Source organism: Hippichthys cyanospilos, chromosome 3 (genome assembly GCF_059441005.1).
Source record: "Hippichthys cyanospilos isolate Australia breed blue-spotted pipefish chromosome 3, RoL_Hcya_1.0, whole genome shotgun sequence".
In the NCBI taxonomy this organism is placed as follows: Eukaryota; Metazoa; Chordata; class Actinopteri; order Syngnathiformes; family Syngnathidae; genus Hippichthys; species Hippichthys cyanospilos.
This window is the reverse complement of record NC_142371.1, coordinates 14188631-14202431: the sequence shown is the minus strand read 5'-3', so window position 1 is coordinate 14202431 and position 13801 is coordinate 14188631. Positions and strand designations below refer to the sequence as shown.

The 13801-nt window shown below is 39.3% G+C and overlaps 1 protein-coding gene across 2 annotated transcripts in view; it reads right to left on the bottom strand.

Annotated features, from left to right (window-relative positions):
* Window positions 1-995: 995 nt before the first annotated feature.
* entpd3 (ectonucleoside triphosphate diphosphohydrolase 3) overlaps window positions 996-13801 on the bottom strand; it is an 89186-nt gene continuing 76380 nt past the window's right edge. For both annotated transcript variants that reach the window (XM_088409300.1, XM_088409301.1), the window contains exons 10-11: window positions 2718-2855; window positions 996-2099 (exon numbers count right to left, since the gene is read on the bottom strand). In XM_088409300.1, the coding sequence (XP_088265426.1) occupies window positions 1914-2099; window positions 2718-2855 (324 nt within the window). In that variant the 3' untranslated portion in view covers window positions 996-1913. The remainder of the gene's footprint in view (window positions 2100-2717; window positions 2856-13801) is intronic.

Below are 13801 nucleotides of genomic sequence, written 5' to 3'. Positions count from 1 at the left end.
GGGGCCGAATCACTGAAGGTATGTGTGCCTATATATACTTGAAATTTTAAAATCCCCATTTAATTTAAAGGCAACAGATTCTACTGCTCATAAATATGGCTGCTGTTTGAGAAGTAGTAGAAATCTGATATTATTGCGCTCGCGAAGACATACAGAAGTTTACTACAGACAACATGAACAGGAAAAAGAAGCCCAAGATATGACTACAACACCCTGTCTTCATATTAACTTTTCTTTTTCTGTTGCCCTTCTCCTCTGCAGCCACATTGTCTCACTCGAAGCGATTTGAATGATTTACACTCAAAACATGATTCACAATATGACAAAAATCATGATACGAAAGCCACTCAAGATCTGTTTGATTTAAAAAAAACATTACGAAAATAAGGTGTTTCAAATACATGCAATATATTGGAAACTGAATGTCTTATTACAATACTGCGTCACTTTCTGCTGTAATCAAGTGTGGCAGATAATATATTAATTTTACTTGAGTGGGTGGCAGCCAAGAGCTGTAAATGGCTGTAAAGTAGTGCTGGGTGATAATATCGATATACAGCATTGCAATACTAAGTGAAGCAGTATTGCAATAAGTTCAGTTTATATATAAACAGCACAGACACCTGACAATGGTTAATCATTTCTTTAATTATTTCTCAGACAAAAAACACATTATTTCTCAGATTTTCCTCTGAAATAAGACCTGACAGTGACTGGTTATATGTCAAGAATCGTCAGACTGAAGCAATAGCACGAATAAGCATTAAGCTATTAAGGTGTTTTTTTGTTTTGTTTTGTTTGTTTGTTGTTTTTTTTTCAAAATAGTATGTAAATGATTGAAATCAATACAGTTTTTTATAACAGAGTAGCAATTCAACAAAACTTGTACATATAAATTATATATATATATATATATATATATATATATATATATATATATATATATATATATATATGTATATATATATGTATGTGTGTGTGTGTGTGTGTATATATATATATATATATATATATATATATATATATACATATATATGTGTGTGTGTGTGTCTGTTTGTGTGTGTGTTTCAAGGCTGTTTCGGTTTGAACAATGTTCATTTTGTGAGGAAAAAAATGTTAACAGCTATTCAGTGCAGCAGATTTCACAGATAGGAATATGCAGATATAATGTTATGGCTTGCATGAAATGAAATGCTTCCCTGCAGCGAAGTAAAAGCTTTCTTGCAACATATAGCTTTTGGATCTTCGCATTTTGTCATCTACAAGTCCCACAATGCATAGTGAGAACATTGCATTGTGGTTGTCAGGCTAAGCCACCCAATAAAATCATTGAAAGGCTTGCAAATGTCATAAATTGTCCTCTACCGCCCCCTGGGGTTCTCAACACAAACATTTCTATTGCACTATTTGGGCAAGTTGCCGTTGAAAGAATTAATTAAAAAATGAGCGGAAATGCATGATAAAACATCAGGTTTTCGATATGTCCAAAATATTTCCAATTTTGAATGGCAGTAAAGGAGCCCAACATGAGCTAAATTTGACAGCTGCATGGTGTACAACCTTATCTCCCATTTGCAAGCATTTAGAAGGGACGGCAGGACAGCATATTGAAAGTCCACATGTTTTGACAATCTATGCAATATTTTAGCCTTAGTTTTTTTTTGTACGCTGTTCCTTTGATACACGTCAAAATTTCCCCCAGGGGTTAATTATTATGACTTCTGATTATTACTAATCTGACTTTAGTCCTACAGGAGGACTATTTTCTTTTATGTACAGAAGGACTATTTTCTTTTCCGTTGGTCCCTCAACATTGCTTTGTAAACAATAATGTCTTTTAAAATGCAAAATTCATTCCAGGATAAGAACAAGGGGTTACTACACAAATATTTGCAGACATTTTAGGCTTCTAATTAGCAAGTGCGAATAAGAATGATGAAAATCAAGATTACAGTAATAATGATCATTGCTGAAAATAAAAAGATAAGACCCACAAAAACAGGATCAGTCAATGGGAGGACTTCATTCACCTCAGATGGAATCATATTAGAGCTACTGAGCATGTATCCCAAACTCCAACCTACACTGGTGTTCTTCACCTGAAAAGATAACAACAAAAATGTGAAGATCTCTGCTTAAAAGATGTAGCTTTTAATCATTCAACTTTTTCTTGGCTTGTTTTTCTTACAAACTCTGTGAAAAACTTAAAATTGTCCAGCTCAAAGATGAGTCAGAAAACCCAAATCTCCATTACGATTTCTGTAATGAATACAAGTATGTCTATAAGTAGCCAGAAAGCCTTCTGGATACCCAGAGGCAATGAACGGCACACAGAGCCTCTTGTTCGTTGGCTTGTCATTTGGAGAATGTGCCATGTTAAAAGGGCCAGTAGCTTTGTTTTCTCTTGTGTGGCACATGAGAACTCTCTTTCATTTGAGGGAGAAAAAAAAATCATATCCCTGGGGCATCCTGGAGCGAAGCATTGCCTGCCTTTTGACTTTTTCATAGCATATGATTGGCATGTAATCTTTCAGATGGATGGCACCATAAAATTGCATTCAGATCAGATAACTAAAAGTGATGACTGCTTGAGCATCTTATTGCTCCTCAACTTGTTTAGGATGTCATCTCATACTTGGGTGTGTCTGCACTCATACAGTGAACACAACATGTAATGTACATATTGCAATGTTTATTTATTCATTTATTCAACTCACCTCGTTTTGAAAGTGAACGTCTTTCCAATTGTTTTTGTCAAATTTGTAACCATTGGTCAGCAAAGTGAAGATGTAATGAGTTGCAAAGCAATAGGTGCGAAGGTATTTAGCTGAGACCCAATTCTTTTGCATCTTCAGCTGAAAAAGAAAATAAAGGAAATTTTAAGTATTTTCTGTGATTCGGGGGAAAATTTGTTGCATATCAGAGATAACCAATGCATGATACAAACTGGTTCTTTAACATTCGGCATTAGCACACGTTAACTCAGATGAAAGCTCAAAAGTTGATTCCCCCTGAAACATCCATTCATCAATTTTCTATAGCCGCTTGTCCTCATTAGGTTCGCTGGCTTGCTGGTTCCTATCCCAACAGTCTTCGGGCAGTAGGTGGGGTACACCATCAACTGGTTGCCAGTCAATGGGATGGCAATCATTTGGCACTCATAATGTAAGGACGAGGGACTATACATTCAAGGCATGTTTTTGCAATGGAAGAGGAAGCAAAGAGTGCCCGGAGGAAAACCTCAACGGGCATGAGGAGAACATGCAAACTCCACACAGGAAGGCTGGGGGGAGCTGGAATTGAACCCGGGACCTCTAAACTGTTAGGCGGACACGCTAAACACTCCACCACTGTGCCACCCATTCGACGGACGTGGATGCTTTGTGCTCTGCTCCTCTCCCTCCCCTTACCCTTTGCTTTGCTGTCTTTGTCGAGTACTGTCTGCTGTGTCAACTATCATTGTAGTCTCCTGCAATATTCTGTTCCAAAGTCTAATCATTGAATTGGTCAGCTGGGCTCTTGATGAGAAAAGACTGGGGGAAGCCTTCCTTGTCCTCTGGGATAGCAGCCACTGGATACACCACCACAGTGAGGGCGGTGTGTCGGTCAATCTTGTCCAAAGAGGACGTGGGGAACACCTACAATTTTGGAATTTTGATTTGGAGTGGGTGGAGTAGGTTTCCCCGACGGGTGTAGCTAGCCAGAGACACATTTGGTTTCACACAAATTACAACTAATGTCTGGGACAGTTTGTTGTTTGTCCAAGCCAGAGGTGTGGTGGTTACACTAAGTTTTGAATTACATTAGGGATGATGTTAAGGATGTGGGCAGTACACGCCTCTAGGGGTCTAGGCCACACAGGCACTGTTGAAAAAAAAAAACAACCAAAAACCTAAATTAAATAAAGAAGGCCAGGGATTTCATGATTTACAACTTTAATGGTAGGGGCTGAGAGTGGCAGACTTCCACGCTGCATTGTGTGTAGGCTATTACTGCTTAGATGCACAAAAAAAAACTTAAGGTGGCTCCGCTGAAGGCTTAAAGGGTTAGGCAGCACAAACAGCGGCTTAAGGTCAGTTTGAATTGAACACAAAAAGAGGCTACAAGGGCCAAAAAAGAAAACAGTGAAAATAATATGACGTGGCTGAACAGCCCTTTGAAGGTGGCTGTGGGCATGGCTGGAGAAGAGCTGGGTAGACTAGGAGGGGATGAGAAAAGATAGATGTGGAGCTACTGAACCATTGGGTGAAGACTTGCCCACACCCATCAATGAACGCAATGCATCCTGGACATGTTTTGAATGTGCAGGGGACGTCATAGTTCCAGGCAAAACCAAGTCGTCACCATGGCAGGACAAGTGCTGGATGGGCAGCAGGCAACAATGCCCACACAGGTAGGGTGAGGGGTACAGACTAACATCTTGCAACATCCGTTTCTCCACGCTCCATGAATGCAGATTAACTAATTTGGAAGTGACTTGAAAACCAGAGTCATATGAATAAATGAACGGGTTGAACACCGTCTTCCTGGAACTCTACCCGTGTTTTGGCATCCACTGGGCCAATCGGACACATGAAACCACTGAACAGACCAGATTTCATTTCTTCTTCCTGATCTGGAAGCGCTGGGTTCAGACACAAACCTTTTGCACGGCCTCTTACCTCTTTCCACTGCACCCTCCTTTATGGTAAGAATCATGATGCGTGTGCAGAAGCCTTCAAGGCTTTTTGCATATTTTTCAATGCTCTGCCAAATATATTGGAGAATAAGACATTACTGCCAAATGCAGCCTGACTTGCACAGAATTTCAGGAGGTACAGACCGCAGAGGATTTGGTTACTCACATGTAATTTGCCTGTGTCATCAATTACAAACTGGTTCAATGTCTATTCAAAATCAAAGTAATCACAACACAACATCAATGTGACAACCACAGCCTATTGGTTGATGTCAGACCCATGCAGACTGCTCAGTATTACATCCAGATTTTCAGGGGTTTACAGTGATTAATTTGGTAAGCACTTTTGTCTGTGCTACCCACCAAGGTGTGCACACAATACTACACATTCACACGCAAAAGGTTGCATATTGCAAGGGTTCAATCGAGCCATTTGTCTAGCCATGACATTATGGATCATCCTTCTACTGCATGACGATGGCTTCAAGGTCTCTAACTAGAACATGCGTTGTTTTGCTGGAAACAGTCTTCCTGAGACGTTTCTCTGTAGTTGGCAACATTTCTTCCAAAAACACAGAAGGTAAATCTTGGATCACAAAAGACCCGTCTACGGCAATAACATGTTCTCCTTTAGGTTTCTGCAGAATTTGAATGGTGTTGGAGTGGACCCCAACAGTGTTCTGGAATTATTACTCCCTCCCAACCACAGCACACCTGCCTCACCTATTTATGGCAAACCTTCACTCATGATCTGTTAATTGTCACAACGGTCGCAAATGACATTTTTTTTTAGCAAACAAAGTAGATCAAATCCAATCCATTTTATTTATATAGCACAATTTCAAACAAACGCAGGTTTCCAAATTGCTGTAGAGGAAAAATAGAACACAATAAATAGGTAACACAATAAAACAGTAAAATCAAGGAAAACTAGAGCTGCAAGCAGCTATAAAGGGCCCTCGCAGACCTGTGCACGTTGGGGTATGAACAGGTCGGGGTATGAACAAGGACTATGAATGATGAAAAATTAGTTGTAGATCCCTTCAGTGCAGGACTCTTACCAAATATGTAAAATTTAGACAAGGTGGGACAATGTGGGTGGAGTAACTGCAGCTTTTATTGTTCCAATTTTGTGACTTTCAATGCCATATAGGCCACACCCACTGTCGAAACATCGTAGTGATTTGTGGAGGGCATAAGGCATGGCCACTGGCTTTTCAGAAAACATTTAAGGGATATCACTTCAAGGGGCTCAGCAGAGTACATAAAAACATTAAGGATTTGCTATATTTTTTGCTGCCACTAGGTGGCGCTCGTACTATGATAAAAATCAGACTTGTAGGTGTGTTTCACATTGGACTCCCATCCCATATACGAAGTTTAAAAAATACCAGATCGTCTAGGTCCAATTACAGCAACTTTTACCGTTTTCGCGAGACATGGGATTTTGAGTTGGCATAGAGGCCACGCCCTTTATTGAAAAGTCATAAAAGTTGAGAACCTTAATGTTCCAATGTGTCATAGCTTTTCTGACCATTTTTTAGTTCATTTAGTCAAACAGGCATTTCACAGTACATAAAAGTATAAAAAATGAGATTTTTGTCCGCCACTGGGTGGCGCTGTAAATGATTTGAAAGTTTATCACATAGCTAAATTATTGCATTACTTTTAAAGGGCCAGGAAAGTTTCAGATGGTTTGAAGCTGTCATAGCTGAGTTATTAAGATTTTTGTCACTCTCGGCAAAGGAAGTATTAAACATAATTTGAAGCTCGGCCCGCATCTTTTATGTCAAGAGATCTTGACGATATTTGGACTATGTGTGCCCCTCAGTTGGATAATGATTCATGCCAAAGTAGAAGGTAAGGGGGTGAATCGTTTAAGAGAAAAAGACACTAGTTTGAGACCAGCTATTGTTTAACAATGGGACAAAACTGCACATTGAAAAAATTCATAACAATTTTTCTCTACATCCTAGCACATCACTTGTATTGACTTTTTTGTAGGTCTTGCAGTCCTCCATTTGCCTACAAAGTTTCATAGCTGTAGGTCAAACCAAACAGGATTGACTGTAATCTTTCGACTAATGACATTTTTTGCAGCCACTAGGTGGCGCTAGCTTTAAACTGGAATGTATTTTTGTCGATATGTTCAGGAGAATATTTTCATCCAATGTGTGAAATTGTGAGAAGATCAGATCATCTGGGTCAAATTACAGCAATTTTTACTGGACAGATAAAGCTTCTGAATGAAAATGGTCGTAGAGGCCACGCCCATTATCGAAACTTCGTAAAATTTGGTGGAGGTCAGCAAGGCTGTCTAGAGGCTTTTCAGACTTAATTTCAGCGATATTACTTCAAAGGGCTCAGCTAAACACATAAAAACGTTTAAAAAATGCTATATTTTTGGCTGCCACTAGGTGGCACTCGCACTATAACAAAAAATACGTTGATAGGTGTATTCCGCATTGGAAACTCATTAGATATATGAAGTTTAGAAAAGATAAGACTATCTGGGACCAAACACAGCAACTTTGTTTGTTTTTGCGAGACATCAAACTGACATTTTTGTTTGCCACTAGATGGCCTTATAAGCAATTGAAGATTTTTTTAAACACTTGTGTTAAGGGCTTAAGTTTCCATGTGTCTGTGAAGTTTCAGATTTTTCCAAGCTTGTAAAGCTGAGTTATAAAGGTTTGTTTCACATGTGGCAAAGTAATCATCAAAGGCATAATATAAAGCCCCGCCCCCAACATATTTGTTGGCGGATCGTCACAAAAATTTGAACAATTGTGCCTCACAGTCAGATAAAACATCACAGCAAATTTGAAGGCGATCGGGTCAAGCGTTTGGGAGAAAAAAGGAGCAGTTCGGGACCTGCAAATGAGCAAAAATGTGCCAAAAGTGCACATTCAAAAATTCATAACTCTCTTTCTGTACATCTGAGCACATGGCTCGCGCTGACTTTTTTGTAGGGCTCGAGGTCCTACATAAGGCTACAAATTTTTGGAGCTCTAGGTCAAACGGGCCGGGAGTGAGAGGCTTTTTTCCACTCATAAGGCCATTTTGGGGCCAATTACAGCCACTTTTTTCGTTTTGGCGAGTCATCTGACTTTGAGGTGGCGTGCAGACTACGCCCATTATCGAAATGTCGTAAAATTTTAAAACCTTAATATTCCATGTCTTAATGATATTCTGACCAATTTTCATGTGTTTTACTCAAACAGACTGAGCACAATACATGAAAGTGTAAAAAATAACATTTTAATCAACCACTAGGCGGCGCTAGTAGGTATTGAAAAAAACTTTTTTCAAAGGTGTTAAAGACATAAGTTTCCATGTGTCTATGAAGTTTTAGATTTTTTTAAGCTAGTACAACAAAGTTATTAAGGTTTATGTCACTCTTGGCGAAGGAAAAATTGAACACATAATTTGAAGCCACGCCCCTATCATATATGTCAGCGGATCTGCACCAAATTTTGCCCACTTGTGCCCCTATGTGTGAATATGGACCACAGCAAATTTGAAGGCGATTGAGTAAAGCGTTTAGGAGAAACAAGGAGCAGTTTGGGACCTGCAAACGTGCAAAAATGGGCCAAAAATGCACATTCAAAAATTCATAACTCTTTTTCTGTACATCTGAGCACATGGCTCGCGCTGACTTTTTTGTAGGTCTCTAGCTCCTACATATGCCTAAAAATTTTCGTAGCTCTAGGTCAAACGGGCCGGGACCAGGTGCACTTTTTCAACCTTAGGTGGCGCTGCAGAGCCATTTTTTTTGCATTGTTTTGGGAAACACAAAAATATCCAATTTTTCACCGGGCCCGACAAATGTGCAAATTTTGGTGACTTTTCGTGCATGTTTAGGCCCTCAAAAATGGAAAAGCGCTGCACAGTAAATAATAATAATAACTAGAGCTGCAAGCAGCTATAAAGGGCCCTCGCAGACCTGTGCACGTTGGGGTATGAACAGGTCGGGGTATGAACAAGGACTATGAACGATCAAAAAGTAGTTGTAGATGACTTCAGTGCAGGACTCTTACCAAATATGTAAAATTTAGACAAGGTGGGACAATGTGGGTGGAGTTACTGCAGCTTTTATTGTTCCAATTTTGTGACTTTCAATGCCATATAGGCCACACCCACTGTCGAAACATCGTACTGATTTGTGGAGGGCATAAGGCATGGCCACTGGCTTTTCAGAAAACATTTAAGGGATATCACTTCAAGGGGCTCAGCAGAGTACATAAAAACATTAAGGATTTGCTATATTTTTTGCTGCCACTAGGTGGCGCTCGTACTATGATAAAAATAGGCTTGTAGGTGTGTTTCACATTGGACTCCCATCCCATATATGAAGTTGTAAAAATATAAGATCGTCTAGGTCCAATTACAGCAACTTTTACCGTTTTCGCGAGACATCGGATTTTGAGTTGGCATAGAGGCCACGCCCTTTAATGAAAAGTCATAAAAGTTGAGAACCTTAATGTTCCAATATGTCATAGCTTTTCTGACCATTTTTGAGTTCATTTAGTCAAACAGGCATTTCACAGTACATAAAAGTATAAAAAATGAGATTTTTGTCCGCCACTGGGTGGCGCTGTATATGATTTGAAAGTTTATCACATAGCTGCATTATTCCATGACTTTTAAAGTCCCAGGAAAGTTTCAGATGGTTTGAAGGTGGCATAGCTGAGTTATTAAGATTTTTGTCACTCTTGGCGAAGGAAGTATTAAACATAATTTGAAGCTCCGCCTCCATCTTTTATGTCAAGAGATCTTCACGATATTTGGCCTATGTGTGCCCCTCAGTTGGATAATGATTCATGCCAAATTTGAAGGTAATGGGATGAATCATTTAAGAGAAAAAGACACTAGTTTGAGACCAGCTAACGTCTAAGAATGGGACAAAACTGCATTATGAAAAAATTCATAACAATTTTTCTGTACATCCTAGCACATCACTTCTATTGACTTTTTTGTAGGTCTTGCAGTCCTTCATTTGCCTACAAAGTTTCATAGCTGTAGGTCAAACCAAACAGGATTGACTGTAATCTTTCGACTAATGACATTTTTTGCAGCCACTAGGTGGTGCTAGCTTTAAACTGGAATATATTTTTGTCGATATGTTCAGGAGAATATTTTCATCCAATGTGTGAAATTGTGAGAAGATCAGATCATCTGGGTCAAATTACAGCAACTTTTACTGGACAGATAAAGCTTCGGAATGAAAATGGTCGTAGAGGCCACGTCCATTATCGAAACTTCGTAAAATTTTGTGGAGGTAAGCAAGGCTGTCTAGAGGCTTTTCAGACTTAATTTCAGCAATATTACATGAAAGGGCTCAGCTAAACACTTAAAAACGTTTAAAAAATGCTATATTTTTGGCTGCCACTAGGTGGCGCTCGCACTATAACAAAAAATACGTTGATAGGTGTATACTGCATTGGAAACCCATCAAATATATGAAGTTTAGAAAAGATAAGACCATCTGGGACCAAACACAGCAACTTTGTTCATTTTGGCGAGACTTCAGACTGAGATTTTTGTTTGCCACTAAATGGCCTTATAAGCAGTTGAAGATTTTTTTAAAGACTTGTGTTAAGGGCTCGAGTCTCCATGTGTCTGTGAATTTTCAGATTTTTCTAAGCTGGTAAAGCTGAGTTATAAAGATTTGTTTCACATGTGGCAAAGTAATCATCAAAGGCATAATATGAAGCCCCGCCCCCAACATATTTGATGGCGGATCATCACAAAAATTTGAACATTTGTGCCTCACACTCAGATAAAACATCACAGCAAATTTGAAGTCGATCGGGTCAAGCGTTTGGGAGAAAAAAGGAGCAGTTTGGGACCTGCAAATGAGCAAAAACGGGCCAAAGGTGCACATTCAAAAATTCATAACTCTCTTTCTGTACATCTGAGCATATGGCTCGCGCTGACTTTATTGTAGGGCTCGAGGTCCTACATAAGGCTACAAATTTTTGTAGCTCTAGGTCAAATGGGCCGGGAGTAAGAGGCTATTTTCCACTCATAAGGCCATTTTGGGGCCAATTACAGCCACTTTTTTCGTTTTGGCGAGTCATCTGACTTTGAAGTGGCGTGCAGACCACGCCCATTATCGAAAAGTCATAAAATTTTAAAATCTTAATATTCCATGTCTTAATGATATTCTGACCAATTTTCACTAGTTTTACTCAAACAGACTGAGCACAATACATGAAACTGTAAAAAATGACATTTTAATCAACCACTAGGCGGCGCTAGTAGGTATTGAAAAAAACTTTTTTCAAAGGTGTTAAAGACATAAGTTTCCATGTGTCTATGAAGTTTTTGATTTTTTTAAGCTAGTACATCAAAGTTATTAAGGTTTTTGTCCCTCTTGGCGAAGGAAAAATTGAACACATAATTTGAAGCCACGCCCCTATCATATATGTCAGCGGATCTGCACCAAATTTTGCCCACTTGTGCCCCTATGTCTAATTATAGACCACAGCAATTTTAAAGGCGATTGAGTAAAGCGTTTAGGAGAAACAAGGAGCAGTTTGGGACCTGCAAACGTGCAAAAATGGGCCAAAAATGCACATTCAAAAATTCATAACTCTTTTTCTGTACATCTGAGCACATGGCTCGCGCTGACTTTTTTGTAGGTCTCTAGGTCCTACATATGCCTAAAAATTTTCGTAGCTCTAGGTCAAACGGGCCGGGACCAGGTGCACTTTTTCGACCTTAGGTGGCGCTGCAGAGCCATTTTTTTTGCATTTTTTTAGGAAACACAAAAATATCCAATTTTTCACCGGGCCCGACAAATGTGCAAATTTTGGTGACTTTTCGTGCATGTTTAGGCCCTCAAAAATGGAAAAGCGCTGCACAGTAAATAATAATAATAACTAGAGCTGCAAGCAGCTATAAAGGGCCCTCGCAGACCTGTGCACGTTGGGGTATGAACAGGTCGGGGTATGAACAAGGACTATGAATGATGAAAAATTAGTTGTAGATCCCTTCAGTGCAGGACTATTACCAAATATGTAAAATTTAGACAAGGTGGGACAATGTGGGTGGAGTTACTGCAGCTTTTATTGTTCCAATTTTGTGACTTTCAATGCCATATAGGCCACACCCACTGTCGAGACATTGTACTCATATGTGGGGGGCATAAGGCATGGCCACTGGCTTTGCAGAAAACATTTTAAGGATATCACTTTAAGGGGCTCAGCAGAGTACATAAAAACATTAAGGATTTGCTATTTTTTTTTGCTGCCACTAGGTGGCGCTCGTACTATGATAAAAAATAGGCTTGTAGGTGTGTTTCACATTGGACTCCCATCCCATATACGAAGTTTTAAAAAATATCAGATCATCTAGTTCCAATTACAGCAACTTTTACCGTTTTGGCGAGACATCGGATTTTGAGTTGGCATAGAGGCCACGCCCTTTATTGAAAAGTCATAAAAGTTGAGAACCTTAATGTTCCAATGTGTCATAGCTTTTCTGACCATTTTTGAGTTCATTTAGTCAAACAGGCATTTCACAGTACATAAAAGTATAAATAATGAGATTTTTGTCAGCCACTGGGTGGCGCTGTAAATGATTTGAAAGTTTATCACATAGCTGTATTGTTGCATGACTGTTAAAGTCCCAGGAAAGTTTCAGATGGTTTGAAGCTGTCATAGCTGAGTTATTAATATTGTTGTCACTCTTGGCGAAGGAAGTATTAAACATAATTAGAAGCTCCGCCCCCATCTTTTCTGTCAAGAGATCTTCACGATATTTGAACTATGTGTGCCCCTCAGTTGGATAATGATTCATGCCAAAGTTGAAGGTAATGGGGTGAATCGTTTAAGAGAAAAAGGCACTAGTTTGAGACCAGCTAATGTCTAAGAATGGGACAAAACTGCACATTAAAAAAATTCATAACAATTTTTCTGTACATCCTAGCACATCACTTCTATTGACTTTTTTGTAGGTCTTGCAGTCCTTCATTTGCCTACAACGTTTCATAGCTGTAGGTCAAACCAAACAGGATTGACTGTAATCTTTCGACTAATGACATTTTTTGCAGCCACTAGGTGGCGCTAGCTTTAAACTGGAATATATTTTTGTAGATATGTTCAGGAGAATATTTTCATCCAATGTGTGAAATTGTGAGAAGATCAGATCATCTGGGTCAAATTACAGCAACTTTTACTGGACAGATAAAGCTTCGGAATGAAAAAGGTTGTAGAGACCACGCCCATTATCGAAACGTCGTAAAATTTGGTGGAGGTCAGCAGGGCTGTCTAGAGGCTTTGCAGACTTAATTTCAGTGATATTACATCAAAGGGCTCAGCTAAACACATAAAAACGTTTAAAAAATGCTATATTTTTGGCTGCCACTAGGTGGCGCTCGCACTATAACAAAAAATACGTTGATAGGTGTATTCCGCATTGGAAACCCATCAAATATATGAAGTTTAGAAAAGATAAGACCATCTGGGACCAAACACAGCAACTTTGTTCGTTTTGGCGAGACATCAGACTGACATTTTTGTTTGCCACTAGATGGCCTTATAAGTAATTGAAGATTTTTTTAAACACTTGTGTTAAGGGCTTAAGTCTTCATGTGTATGTGAAGTTTCAGATTTTTCTAAGCTTGTAAAGCTGAGTTATAAAGGTTTGTTTCACATGTGGCAAAGTAATCATCAAAGGCATAATATGAAGCCCCGCCCCCAACATATTTGATTGCGGATCATCACGAAAATTTGAACAATTGTTCCTTACAGTCAGATCAAACATCACAGCAAATTTGAAGGCGATCGGGTCAAGCGTTTGGGAGAAAAAAGGAGCAGTTCGGGACCTGCAAATGAGCAGAAACGGGCCAAAAGTGCACATTCAAAAATTCATAACTCTCTTTCTGTACATCTGAGCACATGGCTCGTGCTGACTTTTTTGTAGGGCTCGAGGTCCTACATAAGGCTACAAATTTTTGTAGCTCTAGGTCAAATGGGCTGGGAGTAAGAAGCTATTTTCCACTCATAAGGCCATTTTGGGGCCAATTACAGCCACTTTTTTCGTTTTGGCGAGTCATCTGACTTTGAAGTGGCGTGCAGACCACGCCCATTGTCGAAAAGTCATAAAATTTTAAAA